Genomic DNA, 22973 nt, shown 5'->3' on the forward strand with positions numbered 1-22973 from the left:
CTTTGATGGTGTTTTTCTAATATAAATCAGAGTTTACATGCAGGCCAGGAAAAACAGCTAACCAGAAACTATGATTCATTAAGTTTACATGCACAGAGAACTCCTAGGGCGTTTAGCCACCAAACACAATTCGTTTTTGCCCCCCAAAAAATTATCAGGGCAATATTTTCCCCAGTCAACATCAGGTTAAATAACCAATAAGGTGTTAATGGGGGCTAAGCATTAAAACTGCTATTATTGCTAATAATTATAATCCTTTTAATGATTTTAAAGCACTGGTCAAGGACTACCCACACCTGTTATCATTTTATCTTGTGTGTTGTGTCAATTTTTTTTTTACTTATACAAAACAGTAACAATCGCGGGGACAACAATAACAAAAAACATAAGACAACAATTTTGACAAATAGAAGGACAACAGTTTAGAAACTATATACTACTATACATGCATATATATATTAAACTATTCCACACCCTCCGCGGGCGGCCTCTGTTCCTCATTGTCTGAGACATTCACTGATCACGTCATCTGTAGGAGCCTTGTCCTTGATGTTTCATCCTGAATAGTGGCTCTCACACTCACTAGACCCCGGCCTCCTCCTTTGCGGCTAGTGTACAGTCTGCATGATCAGGAGCTTTCGTGCCTTAACATCTGTGGTCTGTATCTCCTCCTTTGGCCGAATGATTATTCCTGCAGGGTATCTGATCACTGGCAGGGCTTAACTGTTTCTTGTCCGGGACTTGTTCGTGCCATTGAGCTGGCTTCTGAAGACTTGCCTCACTCATAGTAGGTATTTAGCCGTAGCCACTTTCCTTGTTACCGCTTCGATGTTGCCATTTGCCTTTGGGATTCCCAGGTACTTGTAACTGTCCTCAATGTCTGCTATCATTCTTTCTGGGAGTGAGACCCCCACTGTGTGGACTACCTTCCCTCTCTTAGTCACCATCCACCCACACTTCTCTAGTCCGAATGACATTGACACCAAAATTTCCCCATGTGTGGACAATAAAGGATTATCTTATCTTATCTTATTCCGATGTCTGAGCTGTAGATCCTGGTGGTGTGAATCAGGGAGTCAATGTCCCGCTCGCTCTTAGCGTACAGCTTGATGTCATCCATGTAGAGGAGGTGACTGATGGTAGCCCCATTCCTGAGTCTGTATTCATAGCCCGTCTTGTTGATTCAGGGGGTTCAGACCGATGCAGAACAGCAGTGGGGACAGTGCATCACCTTGGTGAGGGACACTTGCAATTTGCCTCAAGGGTGGTTTTCCACAACCTCATCAAGTTCCCTATGAAGGCTCTTAGAGCCCCATTGATGTTGTACAACTCCAAGCATTCAACGATCCAAGTGTGTGGCATTGAGTCGTAGGCTTTCTTGTAATCAATCCAGGCAGTGCTCAGGTTGGTGTGTCGGGTTCTACAATCCCATGCGACTGTTCTGTCTACCAGGAGCTGATGTTTCACCCTCTGATATTTTTGCCGATTCCTTTCCGAGCAGTGCTCATGTATTGATCCATGTGCCGCCATTATGCCCGACAGGAGCTTCCACATTGTGGAGAGACAGGTTATTGGCCAATAGTTGGACAGGACGGCACCCTTTAATCCTTCTGGATCAGATAGTACGCCCTTCAGTTAGCCATTCAGGGTGAGTTCCGTCCCATAACAGTGTTCATTTGGGCTGCTAGGCACTCGTGGAGTGAGGTGAGTTTCTTAAGCCAATATGTATGTATCATATAAGGGCCCAGTGCTGTCCAGTTTTTCATGCCTGAAACTCTTTCCTGTATGTCTGCCATAGTGATGGTAACTGGATTCTGCTCAGGGATGTTGCTGTGGTCCTCTCTCAGAGCCATCAACTACTGTGCCTCTCGGTTGTGGGATGCTTCCCTCTCCCATAGGCCTTTCCAGTACTGTTCAGTTTCCTGCCTTGGTGGGTCTGCTCTGCTGTGATTACCCTGCCATTGAGTGTACGCTTTTGCCCGTTGAGACGAGAACAACCTGTTTATTTCGCCTGGCTTCATTCTCGCTCGTGCACCTCTTTAGGCGGCTGGCCAAGGCTTGGAGCCTTTGTTTGGCAGTTTTGAGTGCTTCAGGTATGGGCATTTGGTTGTACCTCTTGGGTGCTTGCTTTCGCATTGCACCTTTCTGGCCTCAGACAGTTGGCTCACCTCTCTCCAATCCATCTTGATCTTAGCCTCCAACCTCCTTTTCCATGGTGGGTATTTCATCTCATGGTTGCTCTTACGATAGCCGAGTGTCTCAAGGATCACTGCTGCTGAGTTGTATATCAGCTCATTTGTTTCAGTAATGGTTACCGTAGGAATAGCTGTCAATGCTGCATTCACATCCTCTAGAAGACTTTCTGAGAGGACTTCACTGAGCCGCTGTAATGTGATTCGGGGTTGCCTGTTGTTCATTCTCGCCATCTTATCTTTCAGGTCAGACGCTGCCGTGTTCAGCATGGTTATTGGGGGGTTATTGGGGCTTTGTGCCCAATCTCTGGATGGGGAGTTACCACTGACTCCCCCCTGACCTGGCCCCCCTTGCCATAGGATGTCAGAAATGATGAGGGGCTGGAGGGACCATCATAGGAGGACAAGCACCTACATGGAATGTACCACCGGAACATAACTGATGTGGCTGATATCACAAAATCCTATTTTCAATTGAAACCAAATACTCCCTTTATCAGGAGGGTAGGATAAATATCTGACTTCCCAGACTTCCCAGACAAAACAATCCACTACAGAGTCCAAACTCCTAGACGAATGAGGGATTCGTCTAGTGACGAATTCAGATAGTACCACAAAATGCAGAAAATGCAGAAATCTTAACAAAAAATACCAAATCACACTTTCCTTTCACTTTTGGTTACAGTTAACAATCTTGTTTTAATAACCACATTTAACGTGTGCTCTAATACCAATACTACAATATCCATATTTTGTTTTGTTAATTTATATTATATAAATTAAAAAATGAGATTATTTGTTTAGTTTAGGTTTAACCTCCAAATATTGTGCAATTATGTAATTTGAATTTTTAGTACACATCGTGCATAATCTTGTGAACATGCTCATGTTTTTTTCTTCTTTTTTATGCACGGTGAGGCTGAGCTAAACTTTGAGAATACCCATTTTATAGTTCATACACGTTTTATAGTTCATAAACCTTTTATAAGTCATCTGATAACGGATATGTATCCAGTCTTTTGGCTGTGTTTTGTGTTAATCAATGTCAGACTGGGTGGACTGGTTTTACCTTCAGTGTTTTGTTTTCCCCACAGGTGCGTGATCTGGAGAAGCAGCTGAACCAGTCCTCCCAGCGCAAACACCAGAGCCTCCAAAGTGAGGACGAAGTGTTAGGCTCCTTGATGAAGACGACGCCTCCACAAGACCGAAACCTGAATTACATCCGCACCATTGAAAAAGAGAAACGGGACAGGTTTGAAGTGAGTTAGTTAAAAAAATAAATCAAATCAAAATAACTATCAGAACAGTTGCAGGATCCAGTATTTATGCACTGATTATTTGGAGTAAATACATACTAAATATTACAATACAAACAAAGCAACAAAATTACAGATGGATCATTTAAATGTTTTTCTTTTTGTGATTCATAATTTGGTTTTGTCTCATTGACAAAAACAGAAAACAAAATATATACATAGATTAATACATTAATTAATAAATAAATACATACATTAATTATGTATTTATTTATTAATTGATGTATTAATCTATGTATACATTAAATAATAAATAAATACATAATTTATAAATACATAAATTAATTAGGCGCAGTCAGGGGTCGGAGGGTGTCCGGTTTGGGGACCACAGGATCTCATCTCTGCTGTTTGCAGACGATGTTGTCCTGATGGCTCCATCAAACCCGGACCTGCAACATGCACTGGGACGGTTTGCAGCCGAGTGTGAAGCGGCTGGGATGAGAATCAGCTCCTCCAAATCCGAGGCCATGGTTCTCGACCGGAAAAAGGTGGCTTGCCCTCTCCAGGTGGGTGGGGTGTCCTTGCCCCAAGTGGACGAGTTCAAGTATCTCGGGGTCTTGTTCACGAGTGAGGGAAGGATGGAGCGTGAGATCGACAGGCGGATCGGTGCAGCGGCTGCAGTGATGCAGTCGCTGCATCGGACCGTTGTGGTGAAGAGGGAGCTGAGCCGAAAGGCAAAGCTCTCTATTTACCGGTCGGTCTACGTTCCTACCCTCACCTATGGTCATGAGCTTTGGGTAGTGACCGAAAGAACAAGATCGCGGATACAAGCGGTCGAAATGAGTTTCCACCGCCGTGTGGTTGGGCGCTCCCTTAGAGATAAGGTGAGGAGCTCGGCCACACGGGGGGAGCTCGGAGTAGAGCCGCTGCTCCTCCACGTCGAGAGGAGCCAGCTGAGGTGGCTCGGGCATCTGTTCCGGATGCCTCCTGGGCGCCTCCCTCGGGAGGTGTTTCAGGCATGTCCCACTGGGAAGAGGCCCCGGGGAAGACCCAGGACACGCTGGAGAGACTATGTCTCTCGGCTGGCCTGGGAACGCCTCGGGATCCCCCCGGAGGAGTTAGAGGAAGTGTCTGGGGAGAAGGAGGTCTGGGAGTCCCTGCTCAGACTGCTGTCCCCGCGACCCGGCCCCGGATAAAGCGGCAGAAGATGGATGGATGGATGGATGGATAAAGAAAGAAAATCTTAAATAAAGGAATGAGAGTAATAAGAGTGTAAGTGTAGAATATAAAAAAAAAAACGCTACCTCACCTCACTATATTAATTATATTTGTAATATTTTTAATAGCTGTTCTTGTGAAAGTAACAACATAAATTAGAGTCTGTATTCATTAAAGATAAACATGATGCACCAATCCTGAAATGGGTAAATAAGAATAACAGAACATTCCATAAAAGATGGCATTATAAATATACCAAATGTAACATTGAGATACAAGGAGATAATCTAAGTTCTAAAAGACATTTAATAACAAATCAGTGTTAAGTTGTGAAAAGCATTGCTACTATAAATCCAAACATAATGAGTTTGGAATTACATGACATTTTAATAACTACAAATAATACGTTTCCAGGTTGTAAATATGTAAATCTCTTTACTTTCTGATTGTGTTCACAGAGGATTTCAGCCGATCACGAGGCTCTGCTGAAAGACCATGAAGACGTGAAGAAAAAACTGGAGGCCTCAAAAGCCCGCAACAAGTCCCTGATGTGTGAGCAGAAAACTCTCAAAAGTCATATCTCCACACTTCTGGAGAAGGCACAGCATGACGACGAACTGGTGGATGCACTGCTGGTACAAACTCAAACTGTTCTAGAGGGACTGACCTGCTATGGAAAAGAAGAATATGTACTGTATAGAGACCCTGCAGGCAAAGTGACCAGAAACATTTCAATATTAAGTGAGAGCAGATCTAAACATTAATGGTTTAAAATCTTTATTACAAAAATCCACCAAAAAATAATTGACAGTGTTGATATGTCAGTTAATTTGATTTTCTGTTATAAGGATGAATTTAAAAAACACAAATTCAAGCCTTAAAATGGTATTTTAGCTTCACAGTAAATAGAATTTGGGGGCAATGTTTGTCACACTTAGATCATCAAACAAACTTAGTCAAAGACAACACAAGTAAACAGTTTTTAAATGAAGCTTTTGAGTTCATATGCATCCAGAATCGAGAAACTAACACTTCCTTTTCAGTATACGCCACACCATTACACGTTGTAGAGGGTTTGTAAACTCTCTAATGTCCTGCTTTTGTATTTGTGTGCGACAGAAGCAGCAGGATCAGCTGCAGGACCTGGTAAAGCGCCTGAGCCTCCAGCAGAGCCGACAGAGCCAGGACGCTGACCCCGCCTCCTCCAGGTCCCCCCCCCACCCAGAGTCCTCCTCCTCCTCCCACGCCTCCGTCGCTCTGGTGCACAAGCTGCGACTGGTGGTGGCAGAGAAAGAGGCCCACATCCAACAGCTCAAGAAGCAGATGCAGCAGCTCCACAAGGTCAGGGTCACTGAGGCTACATCCACACACGCCACTGTCATGTCTAGTACTAAATCTGATTCAAGTCTGATCTTCAGTCTGAACTTGCAGAGCACATTTATCTTGACTTCTGCTCAAGAATAAAACATTCCACATTTAGTTTTTAATGGTAAAAGATTGTAATTAAACCTTCAAACGGATGCAGGACAACAACAGCAAAGCTAAAAAACAGAGTTTTACATTGAAACCTTTTCCTATCAAAGACAAAATATAAAGATGACTAAAGGTGCTTCCTCTTTAGTCTGTCTCGTCATGTGACAACAGCTCGACTCCTGCATTTGTCCTGTATCTTCTTCACATTGGACACTTCAGGGCTGTTATGTTCACACATGAAAACTAATTTGAATCACGTTTAATCTGTAATGTGAATCGCCTCCGAAAAAATCTGAATTGAGCGTCGAGACTTGCAGTGTGAATATAGCCTTATTTAACCCTTCCACTGATCAACTTTGACAATTATAACTCTGGTCAAATTAGGGATGGGGAATATATTAGTTAATCGGTTCGAGTGTTGGCCAGTTTTTACCAATATTGAGGAACGTTTATAAATGTTGCTAATGTTTTTTCTATCTTAGATAAATAAATTCTGTTAATATTTTTAGAAGTGGGTTTGTGATCTTTACTTCTACTTAAAAGGGGCTGTACCCATAATGTTTAATGTCTGTTTAATTTATACAATATTTAAAATATTAGACAGCTTCAATATACCAGATAGACAGAAACATAAATGAATGAGCACGAAATTAAACATTTTTGAATGTTTTTTTTTTCCATTCAACAGTTTTTGCTTAAAAACCTATAATTCCAACGTTTAAGTTTAAGGACCTTTGCATTTTTCTGCATTTATTATTCCTTTTTGACAGTCATCTGATAAAAGAGCTCCTGTGGGCAGGTAAATAAATATAGAACCCATGTATTTTCAGTCATAACGACCATTCTGGGATAAATTTTAGTTTTATTTTTTTTAGTCTGACCCCATTTTTGGCAACATGTGCTTCAGCTCTGAATTAAATAGGAATTGTCAAAACCCCAAACGTGCCAAATATTTTTTCAGTCCATTCCTCCCTTCAGCAGCTTTACGTCTCTTCATATTTAGCAGAGGCCTAAACATAAGTGCCTCAGCTTCAAGAGCCCAGCCTTTTTGTTTTTACTCCCAAGGGTTCAGAAACAGCTTCATTTTAGGAAAAAATCTGCTGTAATGATAAAAGATATAAACGATTTCTCTCTTCTGCAGGAAGAAGCGGTGTCCAGTCAGTCCACCATGTGCAGTACAGGACTTTTCCCAGAAGAGGGCGACATCCCCAAGCGAACAACACTTTCCATGTTAGACATTTCTACAGTTTTATGACCCACATTTAAATTTATGACTTGAATTCAATCTTGAAACCGTTCCCTCTGGCAAAACCTATTGTTTTTTTTTTAATTTGATTTAAAGCCCCAGAGTTCTTTCACTGTCTACTGGGATACGTTTTAATTTCAACTTTTCACTCTTTCCGCAGATCTGTGTCTAAATTTGGTCATAAACTTGTTCTGCCCGCGGTGGGGAGCAGTGTAGAGTTCACGTAAGCAGACCCATTTCCCGCTGTTAAAAGCATAATGTACCTTAGCAATTCATCAAGATCTGTCAAATGAACTGGCATCATGTTTGTAATGACTTGTATTCCCTCAGCGGCGGATCACTGGCTTCCAAATGTCCTAAGTGTTCTGCTGATGTGAGCTCCATTATCCTTCACTCTGTGGAATATAAAGCGTTGTACGTGGAGAGGGACCGACTGCTGGAGATGATTCAAGTTCTTCGGTCGAGGTAACCCAAGCTAACGTTGATATTTCAAACTAACTTAAACACACTGTAGATTTGTACATACTGCAGCTTTTTGTTTTGACATTACTAATTAAATGCCAGAAGACATTACTTGAGAGTTACTGTTTCAGAGGCTGGTTTAAAAGGGTATTTTATGTTGGATTTGACCAATTTGTGTCATCAGATGTAAACATTTTCAAATCAAAAGTTCAAAAGTCATCCAGGTTATCTAATCTGGTAGAAGATTACTTTGGGTTGCCAGATCCTACAGCAGTTGATATAAAAACAGGTTATTTCAGGTATGGTACATCGCTGTGTTATGTCCCGGGGGTTTTGAAAAGTCCGATTCCGCCACCGATGCCAATGTGGAGAGACCTCTGCTCGAGTCTTTCGGGCTTTTAAGTCTGACACATGTTTGGTTCTTCCCAGAGAGGCGGAGGTGAAGCCGAGGTCTGCGGAGGAGGCCGGACAGGGGTGGTCAAAGTAGACCCGGAGTCAGCCGCCTGCAGTTTGTACAGTCATGTGTGCCAACCCTCGCTGACAGCATGATGGGAAAATGAAGTTTTTGTAAGTTTTGATTTAAGTTTTAATCAGTTTAGTTTTGTGACTTTTCTGTTGGCTTGTTGTCCCTCAAGTGGCCTGAATAATGGCATGGGAAGGAGTATACTCAATCAATACTCCCATCTATCAACAGTGGTAGTTAAGTGGCTTATTTTCTGGCAGACGTTTGTCTTTTCTTTGTACTTTAGCCAGCGTTTTCTTTTACTGTCCCATTTCTCTTTTCACGGCTTTTGAACATGATTTATAACTTAACTGTGTTTTGTGTTTTTTGTTTAACACAGCGCCGCAATAATCACCATAGCAATCACTCCAAACAGGCAGATCATCAATTTGATTTATTGCATTGTCTAAAGCAGTGGTTCCCAACATTTTCCCCTTGAAGCCCCCCTGCATGAACCAGAGACTTGCTGGGCCCCTCTGTCTAAAATTGTGGACCCAACAAATGTCATCAAATGGATTACTAATTACGTGTTTGGACTGTTTCAGGTCTTGAATAGATTCCCGATTAAAAGGACAGAGTATTAAAAAAGTAATGTATTTCTTTTTTCTCTGCAGGTGTCGTATACTCAATGTACCGGGACTACATTGCACAGCGAGGACAAGAAGGACACGGGAAATTGCCTTTTGAACAATAGCTTCATAGTTTCACGTGTCCTTCTCTCATGGCAAACACACTTATATAGCATCCACACAATGATGGGGCCCTTTTGGTCACTTGTGGTCAGTTTCTCAAAATTCTAGAGCACAACTGTGTCCATCTAAACCATGGTTCAATGGATGCAGCAAGAACTTTGAGTCCGGCATCAACTGTCTGACCGTCTAACTTGACATGAAGTCCACAGGCAATTAATACTTGGTCTTTGTTCCATAATACATATTTTAAATTAATGTGGTTGGTAGTAGTAGTAGTTAAACATTTTGGACCTGGGTGTTGACTTAAAGTAGCTTTTTCTCACCCCTTGAGTGCACCACACACTGATGTACTGTATTTGTGTTGCATTGAATATGAATTTATGTTGCATGGTCATTTTAATATATTGAGTGTATTGTTCTTCATCCCAATGTAGCCAATGTTGTGTTCTCTCTTTCTGATCGTGCTGCCTTAAAAATAAACTTAAAATGATAAAATGTGTGTTGTCAAAATGTTTCATTGTTATAGGTTAGTATTTAATATCTTCAATCTTTTGTTGTTGTTTGTTGATCTATGACTGAGATGGTTGAAAATAATTATACGTTTCACCGGAATTATTATTAGTTAATTATTTACAATTTCTAAGCATCTAAAGTACAGAAAAAAGTCTATACAGGTCAAAGAAATACACAAATAAACATCCATTTACCAAGTTGCCTCCTGCTCCCGCGAGATGTGTCTGCGCGGCTTTCGCGACTTCGAGACCGTTGCTAAGATACCAGAGACGCGCTCCAGGAGCAGGGCGCTACTTTCTCCACCGATGATTTTGCACATTTCTCTGGAAAAGAAGCTAAATTGAAGGTAAGCTGTTTTAAAGCTGCGGTGGTTTCCTGAAGATGTTGATTCCACACGTCATTATGTTAGATCCGTGTGTCCCACGATCCGTGTGTCCCACACGTCATTATGTTAGATCCGTGTGTCCCACACGTCATTATGTTAGATCCGTGTGTCCCACACGTCATTATGTTAGATCCGTGTGTCCCACACGTCATTATGTTAGATCCGTGTGTCCCACACGTCATTATGTTAGATCCGTGTGTCCCACACGTCATTATGTTAGATCCGTGTGTCCCACACGTCATTATGTTAGATCTGTGTGTCCCGGGGAGACAGTCCGCGTCTCTAAACGCTGGGCCAACACGTTTAGTAAACTATTTGCTGCAAGACTGAAAATAGTGGCTAAATCGGTATGACAGGTTCTGTCTACAACCGCATGTCCCGGGGAGCACAGATGGGACAGATCTAGCCCACGGGGGAGTGTCTACAGAGCCGCGAAACTGCCATGTTATTTTGTGCCGCGGCTCCTGAAACTGCTGGGCTATTTGACCGCGCCGGGTTAGATCGCGCCGGGCTAGGGTTAGGTCTTGGGGTTAGGGTCAGGTCTTGGGGTTAGGGTCAGGTCTTGGAGTTAGGGTCAGGTGTAGGGTTAAGGTTAGCCATGAGGCTATATGGCCGTGCCGTGGCTCCCAAAATTGCTGGGCTATTTGATTGAGAGATTATAGTTGATCTCACCCAAATCTTATGTCTAAAACAAACAATTATGTTCAGCTTTTGTAAAATATAATAATTATCAATGTTCCTGTGATAAATCTCAAAATGATATACAAGTTTCAACAAAAGAAATATGCCGTCTTAATTTCAGAATGGGATTTAATAATGACGAGGGAATACATGAGAGGTAATATGTGCATTTAAGACACATTATAAAGAGAGATGTCTGTGTCTGAAGAACATAACATATTTATTAATCAGAGCGATATTTATTCATCAGAGATTTATTAATCAGACATCTCTCTCTCTCTCTTTTAATGCCTTACAACAAAAGCGTGGTGATTTTTGCTCTTTTATTATCTGGCGACTAGCCCATGGATGACCACAGTGTCCTCACTGAACTGCAGCGCCAGTTTGATGTCCTGCGGAAGCAACAGGAGAAGAAACAACTGGATCGGATGAAAAAGGAAGTGCAGGACCCGCTTGGAAAAACAGAAGACTTGGAACTATCCAAACAATGCATTCTGAATGACACTGCAGAGAGAAGGTATGTTCTGTGTTTTATAACAGAGTTACAGCAATTGTACAGTGTATCATGGCTGATATTGAATTGGAGAAGACTGGATGAATTACAAACAGGTTGGTTTAGTTTATTTTTATGGACTTCCTCATTCAACCTCTGTCTGGACAACCTGCAGTGGAGTGCCCAGGGCCCCATGTTCACATCTTGAGCCAGGATCTTGGTCAGGACAAACTGTTGTGGGTTCTCCAGGTGTTGTTGCTTGGCTTGTGCCCCAACCAAACACGTGTGTTGTGTCTAAAAACTTAAAAATGCCCCCTTTGATAAGTTTTGCTAGGAGTGGGACATTACACCCAAGGCTTGGGTCCCTGAGCATGCGAGATTTTGACAGTTTAAAGTAAATAAATTACTCACTTCACAAATTTGACCTGTATAATTAAAAAAACAAAATTTGTCCAATGGGCTCTGAGCCTAACTGTGCTCAGTGTTAGCGTCACTAACACAATAACAACGTTATTAAAACATTTTGCAGAATTTTAAGAATGTGATTTTTTGGGCTGAAAACAACCGCATCGTGGACATTTGTTACCACACAGCTGCTTTGCCGCCGTCGTGCCTTTAAAGCAAGAAAAACGTATTTGAACTTTGAAGTGGGTGGGACTGTAGAGCTCCTTACGTTTAAGACTTTGTAAATGTTCTGAATACTTCACCAGCGGGCAATTAATACATCTCAAGGGAGGTGCTAATGCTAATTTGGGGCATAATATTAAAATCCAACACATTAAAATATCAAACTGAATTAATCCGTTCATAAAAACAATCTTACAATCTTCGCTTTGTTTTATATTTTTGTGTGTATGTGTGTGTGTGTTTTAATAACATTAGCATTAGCTGTGAGAAACAGGTAGCCCCAGAGCCTAATAAAATGTAATGTTTGAGAGAAAAAAATATCCCCAATCCAAAAAATATGATTAGGTTATGTGGAAAAAATGAAAATCATTATTATTTCTACATTGATCTAAAACTGGTTTTGTCAAGACCAAATAAAGCAGCATTTACAGGTTCAGAAAGCAGCTTAATTTTCTGGATTACTATTAAGTCAGCTCAACACAAACTAGTTACAACATCTGGGCTTGTTTCTCACTATTACTCCTCTTTACCGCAGACTAAAGAATGAAAACGAGATTTTACATGACCAACTACGCTCCCTGAAAGATGAGAACGGAAAACTGTTGAAACTGGTGAGCGAAAAGGATTCTGAAATCAAACACATCCAGAAGAAGAGAGATGAGGAGAGGCTGGCATTCACTGGTGAGGCCCTGGAAAGTGTTTAACCCTGGAAGCAGGCGTTTGAGTGGAACTGAACACTGTTTGTTTAGGCACATCGGGCCTGGCAGGGGATGTAGCTGCGGCCAAGATCGTGGAGCTGTCCAGGAAAAACAGGGAGCTGACGGCTGAAATTGAGCGTGAGAGGATCAAATCCAAACAGAGGAGTAATACTATCAAAGAACTGGAGAAAGAGGTAACTGCATTTGATATTAAAAATGGCAAAACTTGGGTTGAAATAATAGATTAGAAAGTAAGGTAAAGGATTTTCTCCTCCTTGAACTGCCACCTTAACAAGGGCGAGGGGTTGGAGCACCTGAATGATCCTAGGAACTATGTTGTCGGGGGCTTCATGCCACTGGTAGGGTTACCCAAGTGATGGATCAGACCACGAGCGATTCAGAAGCTCCTTATGACAAGCGTATTAATGAGGCCAGTTGCGTCGCCCTGGATTGGCATTACCGGGGCTCCACCCTTGAGCCAGGTCTCTGGTGGCTTGGTCTTTTACCACGGAGCACGGCACAGCCCGAAGGAGTGATGTGCAGAGTGATCTGGGTGGTAGAAACTGGCTCCGGGCAGAAGAAACTGATTCTAGATATAGTCGGCCTCACCTCCATGCACACTTGTCGTGATCACATGCAATGGTATTTATGTATTTATTTATTTATTTTTATCTTTCCCCTCCATCCCTTGTTGGGAAATGGGTGGTTTTGTCTATGGGAGTTTTTGTTTATAGGAGATCTTCTACTGAAAGTGTTTTTCAAACTTCCTATAAGTGATCTGTTCTTCTGTATCTACCTCTGTATCTACCTGCGTTGCATCAATGAAATTTCCCCATGTGGGACAATAAAGGAATATCTTATCCTATCTTACCTAGGCTCTGGAAGCTCCACTTTGCTGTTGTGGGCTTGATTATCGCCCCGCAGCTCAGCCGTTGTTGATGTTGAAGTTCATCCAAGTGAACACGCCTCCGGGTTGAGGTCTCTCTTTGTTACACCAGGACACCCTAGGCCAGAGGTCAATGATCAATTTTGTTTTTGTGTCTTCTAACCTTCGGCCGAGTGTCTTGGACACTCGGGTAAAGAGAGTGGCAGAGCTGTCAACTGATCACCACCTGGAGGTAAGTTGGATCCGTTGGCGGAGGAGGAAGCCGGACAGACTTGGCAGGCCAAAGCGCATTGTGAGGGTCTGATGGGAACGTCTGGCGGAGCCCTCTGTCAGCATGGTCTTCAACTCACACCTCCGGGAGAGCTTCTCCCAGATCCTGGGGGAGACCGGGTACATTGAGTCCGAGTGGACCATGTTCTCGACCTGCATTGTCAATGTGTCTGCTCTGAGTTGCGGTTGCAAGGTCGCAGGTGCCTGCTGCGGCGGAAAACCCCTGAACCCAGTGGTGTACACCGAAAGTAAGGGATTCCATCATGCTGAAGCCCACTGACCTCAGGCCACTTTGGCTTGTAGGACTCCTGAAGAAGCTGAAAGGTATCGCAGGATAAGCGCACCGCAGCTTGTGCTGTTGCAGTGGCAAAAACACAAGACTGGGAGGATTTCAGGGAGGACTATTTATCGGCCTCAAAGAGATTCTGGCAAACCATCTGACTCCTCAGGAAGGGGAAGCAGTGCTTTCACCTTTCATGGTGCCTTTATAAACGTTGTTGACCTCGAATGGGGATGTCATTGGATGGTGGAAGAAATACTTTGAGGACCTCCTTAATCCCGCTGTCACGTCTTCTGAAGAGGGAGCAGAGACTGAGGACTCGGAGACTGACTCATCAATTACCCAAGCTGAAGTTATTGAGGTTGTTTGGCAACTCCTCAGTGGCAGAATGGATGAGATCTGTCCTGAATACTATAAGCCTCTGGATGTTGTAGGGACTGTCTTAGCTGACACGTCCCTGCAAAATCGCGTGGTGTTCGGGGACAGCTCATTTGGACTGGCAGACCGGTGTGGTGGTGTCTTTGTAGAGGAAGGAGGACCGGAGAGAATTCCAAATATAGATTGATCACACTCCTCAGCCTTCCCAGTAAAGTCTACTCCGGGGTTCTGGAGTGGAGAATCCGACCAATAGTTGAACCTCAGGAGGAGCAGTGTGGTTTTTTGTCCGGGTCGTGGAACACTGGACCAGCTCTATACTCTCCATTGGGTGCCCCAGGTTTCATGGGAGTTTGCCCAACCAGTCCACATGTGCTTTGTGGATCTGGAGAAGATTTCAAGCATGTCCCTCGTGGTGTCCTTTGGGGGGTACGGGGTCCGGGGCCCTTTGCTCAAGGCTGTCTGGTCCCTGTATGACAGGAGAAGGAGCTGTGTTCATTGCTGGCCGTAAGTCAGACCTGTTCCCAGTGCATGTTGGACTCCGCCAGGGCTGCCCTTTGTCCCCGGTTCTGTTCATTGTTTCTATGGACAGTATTTCTAGGCGCAGTCAGGGGTCGGAGGGTGTCAAGTTTGGGGACCACAGGATCTCATCTCTGCTGTTTGCACACAATGTTGTCCTGATGGCTCAATCGAACCTGGACCTTCAATATGCCCTGGGACCGTTTGCAGCCGAGTGTGAAGCGGCTGGGATGAGGATCAGCACCTCCACCAAGTGGAGGAGTTAAAGTATCTCAGGGTCTTGTTCATGAATGAGGGAAGGATGGAGCGTGAAATTGACAGGCGGATCGGTGCAGCGTCTGCAGTGATGCGGTCGCTGCATTGGACTGTTGTGGTAATGACCAAAAGGACAAGGTCACGATACAAGCGGTCGAAATGAGTTTCCTCCACAGGATGTCTGGGTGCTCCCTTAGAGATAAGGAATAAGCTCAGTCACATGGGAGGAGCTCAGAGTAGAGCTGCTGCTCCTCCACGTTGAGAGGACCCAGCTGAGGTGGCTCGGGCATCTGTCCGGATGCCTCCTGGACGCCTCGCTGGGGTGTTCCGGGCATGTTCCACCGGGAAGAGGTCTCGGGGAAACCCCAGGACACACTGGAGGGACTAAGTCTCTCGGCTGGCCTGGGAACACCTCAAGATCTCGTCTGAAGAACAGTAGGAAGTGTCTGGGGTGATGGAAGTCTGGGGATCCCTGCTTAGACTGTTGCCTTTAGAAGAATATGGATGGATGGATGGATGGATGGTAAATGATTTAGATCTTTTAGGCAAATGACTAAACAAATCTGCATCAACTGCCTAATTAAAATTATTTTATTTTTTAAATGACCTGGTTGTAGATTAAAAAGAAAACAGAAACTATTCATTTTGTATTAACAGTTTTCTCTTTTACAGTTGCAGAGTGGTTTGATTTATCCTGGGAACAATCATGCAAAGTCACAGTCTGTTAAGGATTCAGAGGTAATTTATACAGTAAATCTTTTTATCAAAATAACAGGGCAGGTGTTGGATTTTACAAATAAAATATATGCAGAGTATACATATGTGGAACAAAATGTATGCAAGTAAAATAGCTTGACAAACACCTTTAGTTAATTAGGGCAGCTATAACCTTTTTAAACGCTACTAAATGAGTCATACAACCCATCTCGCCCACACCGGTTTAATTACTTCTTTGGAAAATGTACAAGTCGTACAGGTATGGTTCAAATATACAAAATACAAATGTAAACTTAAGCCAAGTGGGTACAGACTTGACTGACTTGAGCAATTTCGACTTATCACAGGCCTCAACTTTAAACAGTTTGAAGTGCATCAATAATAAAAAAAAAAAAAAACATTGTGCGTGTAAATCTATCCAGACTTTCCTTTAAAAATTAGAATAGCCATTATTTCCGTATTTACTGCACAATATTTCCTCTAGCGCACCCGTGGCACCCGGTGTTCCAGCGGTCTAACATTCAATTACTAACCAGGCCTTGTCCTGCTTAGCTTCAAATCTGATGGGATGGGGCAGTGGCAAGCAGAAAAAGAAAAATAATCTGATGAAGGCCGTCTGCCAAAACGTAATCAAAAATAAAAACATTTTAGACATCTGCCACTTGAATGTGGAATGATTTTTTTTTTTTCAAACGCTGTTCCTAACATAGTCAAGATTTTTTCTCTGATATTTTCAGGAGCTGGAAAGCCCTTTGGTGAAATCTCTTCAGGACAAACTGGCCGCTGCCCTTCTCAAAGTGTCTGAATATCGCAACCAGGTCCAGGCTGTCAAACAGGAGCTGAAAAAAGCCCAGAAAGTACAGCATGGAGCCTAATATCTGAGTGAATAGTGAATCACACATCAGTGGCTCATGTGCCATTCTTGTTTGTAGGTTTTGTGCCGTGAGGTCGGAGAGGGAGTCAACTTGCAGCAATTACTCAGCTGTCCCGGGAACTTCAGGGGCCGGGCGCAGCAGATCATGACTCTACAGATGAGGGTAATGTTTAGTAACGCATGGGAAGACAATGCAGGAAAAGTGCAGACATCTAAACTGGGAAAACATTTGATTCTATTGACTTTAATCATGTTTTGGTACTATAAATCAGAGTTTACATGCAGGCCAGGAAAACCAGCTGACCAGAAACTATAATTCAATTAGTTTCCCCCCAAAAAAAACTATCAGGCCCTTCTTTTCCTGGTCTACTGCAGGTTAAAGAACCAATAAGGTGTGAAAGGGGGCTGAGCATTAAACAAATGCTGCTATAATTGCTAATAACAATCATCATATAGATATAACCACACTTTTGGTACTTTGAGCATGTGATTTTCAGACATGAGGAAGTGAACACATTATGGTTAGTCTCTTTTTACTGTGTATCTATTAGAAAGTTCTGAAAATGTCATCTATAACAGGAAGTTAAAACCCATGTCTTGACATCTACTGACCTTAAACATTCACACGTTCAATGTTGTCCAATCAACTAAAAAGTAATCAAACCAGCCTTACTTGGGAAAGTGCCTTGAACAAATCTCTGTCAAATGAAGACCAATAATGTCACACTGCATTTTTAACAATAGGCGCTGCTCAGTTTAATTTCAATCCCTGACTGTTGATCATTCTGTGTTATTATGATACATTATATACACATATATATATATATATACATACATATATGTATGTATATGTAAAATAAAAATGAGATTATTCTACGATGAGGCACGTAAAGAAGTGCATTATGTTTTAAGAAATAATTTGTGCTATATTTAAATGCCAAACAAACCTTCCCACACTATTTTAACTTCCATTACAGTGGTTTTCTACGCCATCTAGTGACAAATTCTGATAGTACCACAAAAGAAAAAGCAGAAATAACAAAAATTCTAAATTGGATCTAACACACTTAATATCGTTTCACTTTTGGTTACTGTTAACAATCTTATTTTAGTAACCACATTTAACGTGTGCTCTAATACTACTAATATATCCATATTTAGTTGTGTTAATTTATATTCTTTAAATTTGAGAACATTTGTTGCTCTGTAGATTATGACGTGCATAATCTTGTGAACATGCTCATGTTTTTTTTTTTTTTTTTTCACATACTGAGGCTGAGCTAATCTTTGATTCTCAAAAACCTTTTATAGTTCATAAACCTTTTATAAGTCATCTGATAACGGATATGTATCCAGTCTTTTGGCTGTGTTTTGTGTTAATCAATGTCAGACTGGGTGGACTGGTTTTACCTTCAGTGTTTTGTTTTCCCCACAGGTGCGTGATCTGGAGAAGCAGCTGAACCAGTCCTCCCAGCGCAAACACCAGAGCCTCCAAAGTGAGGACGAAGTGTTAGGCTCCTTGATGAAGACGACGCCTCCACAAGACCGAAACCTGAATTACATCCGCACCATTGAAAAAGAGAAACGGGAGATGTTTGAGGTGGGTTATCTATAACAAAACATATAAATACATACTGAATATTACAATACAATACAAAAAAAGTAATATCATAAGTTACAGATGGATCATTTACATTTTGTTTTTTTGTGATTCATAATATATATATATATATATATATATATATATATATATATATATATATATATATATATATATATATATTATTTTTTAACTCAATGACAAAAAGAAATAGAGATAAAGAGAAAGAAAGAGATGGATGAAGAGATGTAGAAAGATATAGATATAGAGACAAAAAGTAAAATATAACATTAAGATACAAGGAGACAATCTAAGAATTCTAAAAGACATTGAATAACTAATAAGTAATGTCTGAAAAGCATTGCTACTATAAATCCATGCATAATGCAGTTTGGAATGACATATCTTCAATCCAGCCATCTTCTTCCACTGATCTGGGACTGGGTTGCCGTGGCAACAGTCTAAGCAGGGACTCCCAGACCTCCTTCACCCCAGACACTTCCTCCAGCTCCTCCAGGGGGATAACGAGGCATTCCCAGGCCAACCGAGAGACATTGTCCCTCCAGCGTGCCCGGGGCCTCTTCCCCGTGGGACATGCCTGGAACACATCCCCAGGGAGGCGTCCAGGAGGCATTCGGAACAAATGCCCGAGCCACATCAGCTGGCTCCTCTCACTATTCAGCCATCCTGCGGAGGAAACTCATTTCAACCGATTGTATCCGTGATCTTGTCTTTTCGGTAATTACCCAAAGCTCATGACCATATGTGAGGGTAGGAACGTGGATCGACGTAAATCGAGAGCTTTTCCTTTCAACTCAGCTCCTTCATAGACCAACATGCACTGGAAACAGGTCTGACTTACAGCCAGCAATGAACACAGCTCCTGCATACAAGGACCAAACAGCCGAGGCAGATTGATAGTCCTCCTCCATGTTTTCCCTGAACACCCCCCAGCCCCAGGTTTTTGCCCCGCGACAGCACAAGCTGCGGTAGGCTTAGCCTGCCGATACCTGTTAGGCGCCTCAGGAGTCCTACAAGCCAAAGAAGCCTTATAGGCCTCCTTGGCCGCGACAGGCACTTGCGACCTTGTGACCACAGCTCAGAGTAGCCGCATTGACAATGTAGTCTGAGAACATGGTCCACTCGGACACAATGTCCCCAGCCTCTGCCGGGATCTGGGAGAAGCTCTCCCGGAGGTGAGAGTCGACATAAGGCCATCTCATTGCGCTTGGGCCTGCCAAGTTTGTCCGGTTTCCTCCTCCGCCAGCAGATATAACTCACCACCAGGTGGTAATCGGCTTCTCCTCTCTTCACCTGAGTATCCAAGACACGCAGCCATTTCATAACACCAAAGTCAATCATTGTCCTCCGACCTAGGGTGTCCTGGTACACACTTGAACATGGTGACCATTATGGACAGTCCATGGCTAGCACAGAAGTCCAATAACTGAACACCGCTCGGATTCAGATTGGGTGGGCCATTCTTCCTGATCACCCCTCTCCAAGTGTCACTGTCGCTGCCCATGTGGGCATTGAAGACAAGTAGAACAATGGAGTCCCCAGTTGGTGTCCAATACTCCAAGAAGGCCAGGTACTCTGCACTGGAGTTTGGCCAATAGGCAGACCAGTGAAAGACCTGTTCCCAACCCAAAGGCGTAGGGACACGACCCTCTTGTTCACTGGGGTGACCTCCAACACGTGGCAAGCCCACACCAGCTCGCTGCCTCTCCCTGTGGGCAACGAAAGAGAAGTGGAGCGTCCAGACTCTCCAGGATGGATGGATTCCAGAGCCTAAACTGTGCGTGTAAGTGAGGCTGACTATATCTAGTCAGCACCGCTTGACTTCCTACACAAGCTCAGGCTTTTTCCACCCAATCGAGGTGAAGTTCCATGCCCCCAGAGCCAGTTTCAGTGCTAGAAAATCTGGTCGTCGAGGCCCCTGCCGTCGACTGCCGGCAGATATTTCTGCACCGGCCCCTCACGGATCTTCCTGCCGGTGATGGGTCCACGGGAGGGAGGCCACACGTTGCTCCATTGGGCTGTGCCTGGCCGGGCCCCGTGGAGAAAGACCCAGCTACCTGACGCTGGCCGTCGAGCGCCCACCCCAGGCCTGGCTCCAGGGTTGGGCCCTGGTACTGGCCTTGTTTTTGGTCATCATTATACCATAACAACTCCAAATAATACTTTTCCAGGTTGTAAATATGTAAATCTCTTTACTTTCTGATTGTGTTCACAGAGGATTTCAACCGATCACGAGGCTCTGCTGAAAGACCATGAAGACGTGAAGAAAAAACTGGAGGCCTCAAAAGCCCGCAACAAGTTCCTGATGTGTGAGCAGAAAACTCTCAAAAGTCATATCTCCACACTTCTGGAGAAGGGAAAGCACGACGATGAACTGGTGGATGCACTGCTGGTACAAACTCAAACTGTACTGTATATAGACCCTGCAGGCAAAATAAAGTAGACCATAAAACATTTCAATAATTAAGTCAGGTCAGACCTAAACGTTAATGGTTTAAAATCTTTAATGCCAAAACTGTTGTCATTAGAGGGTTTGTAAACTCTCTAATGTCCTGCTTTTGTATTTGTGTGCGACAGAAGCAGCAGGATCAGCTGCAGGACCTGGTAAAGCGCCTGAGCCTCCAGCAGAGCCGACAGAGCCAGGACGCTGACCCCGCCTCCTCCAGGTCCCCCCCCCACCCAGAGTCCTCCTCCTCCTCCCACGCCTCCGTCGCTCTGGTGCACAAGCTGCGACTGGTGGTGGCAGAGAAAGAGGCCCACATCCAACAGCTCAAGAAGCAGATGCAGCAGCTCCACAAGGTCAGGGTCACTGAGGCTACATCCACACACGCCACTGTCATGTCTAGTACTAAATCTGATTCAAGTCTGATCTTCAGTCTGAACTTGCAGAGCACATTTATCTTGACTTCTGCTCAAGAATAAAACATTCCACATTTAGTTTTTAATGGTAAAAGATTGTAATTAAACCTTCAAACGGATGCAGGACAACAACAGCAAAGCTAAAAAACAGAGTTTTACATTGAAACCTTTTCCTATCAAAGACAAAATATAAAGATGACTAAAGGTGCTTCCTCTTTAGTCTGTCTCGTCATGTGACAACAGCTCGACTCCTGCATTTGTCCTGTATCTTCTTCACATTGGACACTTCAGGGCTGTTATGTTCACACATGAAAACTAATTTGAATCACGTTTAATCTGTAATGTGAATCGCCTCCGAAAAAATCTGAATTGAGCGTCGAGACTTGCAGTGTGAATATAGCCTTATTTAACCCTTCCACTGATCAACTTTGACAATTATAACTCTGGTCAAATTAGGGATGGGGAATATATTAGTTAATCGGTTCTAGTGTTGGCCAGTTTTCACCAATAGAGGAAAATTTACGATATTTGGTGACAATGTGTTTTTCCCCCCTACTTTCTCTCAGTGGATCAGATATATCTGTTTAGTAACTATTGAAGTGAAAGAGCAATTAGGCAAAAAACATGGCTGTATGTTTACACAATCATGCTGCGAATTATAATTATTTATATCCTAGATAAATGCATTCACATTTTTTACTAAAGTGAGAAGTGGGTTTGTGATCTTTACTTCAACTTAAAAGGGGCAGGACCCATAAATCTGTTTTGCCCCAGTACATATGTATCGTAAAAGCATCTATTGGGGTCAAAATGAGACCACAGCACCTTTACATCGAATTATAGTGTTTTATTCTTCTTTTTCTCTAGTCTGACCCCATTTTTGGCAACATGTGCTTCAGCTCTGAATTATAAAGGAATGGTCAAAACCCCATCCATCCATCCATCCATTTTCTACCGCTTTTTCCCTTTTGGGGTCGCGGGTGACTGGAGCCTATCCCAGTGACTTCGGGCCTTAGGCGGGGTACACCCTGGACAGTGGCCAACTTGTCGCAGGACTAACACAGAGACATAGACATTACAGACAGTGAGCCACAAGTGCCAAATATTTTTAAGTCCATTCCTCCCTTCAGCAGCTTTACTTCTCCTCATATTTAGCAGAGGCCTAAACATAAGTGCCTCAGCTTCAAGAGCCCAGTCTGCCATAATGATATAAGATACAAATGATTTCTTTCTTCTGCAGGAAGAAGCGGTGTCCAGTCAGTCCACTATCTGCAGTACAGGACATTCCCCAGAAGAGGGTGACCTCCCCACGCAAACAACAGCTTCCATGTTAGACATTTCTACAGTTTTATGACCCACATTTAAATGTATGGCTTGTACAGTAACAGTGGCTTGTTACGAATTCAATCTTGAAACCGTTCCCTCTGGCAAAACCTATTGTTTTTTATTGATTTGATTTAAAGCCCCAGAGTTCTTTCACTGTCTACTGGGATACGTTTTAATTTCAACTTTTCACTCTTTCCGCAGATCTGTGTCTAAATTTGGTCATAAACTTGTTCTGCCCGCGGTGGGGAGCAGTGTAGAGTTCACGTAAGCAGACCCATTTCCCGCTGTTAAAAGCATAATGTACCTTAGCAATTCATCAAGATCTGTCAAATGAACTGGCATCATGTTTGTAATGACTTGTATTCCCTCAGCGGCGGATCACTGGCTTCCAAATGTCCTAAGTGTTCTGCTGATGTGAGCTCCATTATCCTTCACTCTGTGGAATATAAAGCGTTGTACGTGGAGAGGGACCGACTGCTGGAGATGATTCAAGTTCTTCGGTCGAGGTAACCCAAGCTAACGTTGATATTTCAAACTAACTTAAACACACTGT

The 22973-nt window shown here is 43.1% G+C and overlaps 2 protein-coding genes across 3 annotated transcripts in view; both read left to right on the plus strand.

Annotated features, from left to right (window-relative positions):
- Positions 1-9046, plus strand: part of LOC140356625 (HIG1 domain family member 1A, mitochondrial-like) — a 24892-nt gene extending 15846 nt beyond the window's left edge. For both annotated transcript variants that reach the window (XM_072441746.1, XM_072441745.1), the window contains exon 4: positions 8964-9046. In XM_072441746.1, the coding sequence (XP_072297847.1) occupies positions 8964-9043 (80 nt within the window). In that variant the 3' untranslated portion in view covers positions 9044-9046. The remainder of the gene's footprint in view (positions 1-8963) is intronic.
- Positions 1-22703, plus strand: part of ccdc13 (coiled-coil domain containing 13) — a 27560-nt gene extending 4857 nt beyond the window's left edge. The window contains exons 4-14 of the mRNA XM_072441736.1: positions 10962-11137; positions 12276-12421; positions 12490-12632; positions 15696-15761; positions 16478-16597; positions 16673-16777; positions 18050-18214; positions 20451-20627; positions 20813-21040; positions 22335-22423; positions 22622-22703. Coding sequence (XP_072297837.1) covers positions 10965-11137; positions 12276-12421; positions 12490-12632; positions 15696-15761; positions 16478-16597; positions 16673-16777; positions 18050-18214; positions 20451-20627; positions 20813-21040; positions 22335-22423; positions 22622-22688 — 1479 coding nt within the window. The 5' untranslated portion in view covers positions 10962-10964 and the 3' untranslated portion in view covers positions 22689-22703. The remainder of the gene's footprint in view (positions 1-10961; positions 11138-12275; positions 12422-12489; positions 12633-15695; positions 15762-16477; positions 16598-16672; positions 16778-18049; positions 18215-20450; positions 20628-20812; positions 21041-22334; positions 22424-22621) is intronic.
- Positions 22704-22973: the final 270 nt, after the last annotated feature.

The sequence above is a fragment of the Eucyclogobius newberryi genome, unplaced genomic scaffold, assembly GCF_026437365.1.
Source record: "Eucyclogobius newberryi isolate DKJ021-1_F unplaced genomic scaffold, fEucNew1.0.hap1 SCAF_12, whole genome shotgun sequence".
Lineage (NCBI taxonomy): Eukaryota > Metazoa > Chordata > Actinopteri > Gobiiformes > Gobiidae > Eucyclogobius > Eucyclogobius newberryi.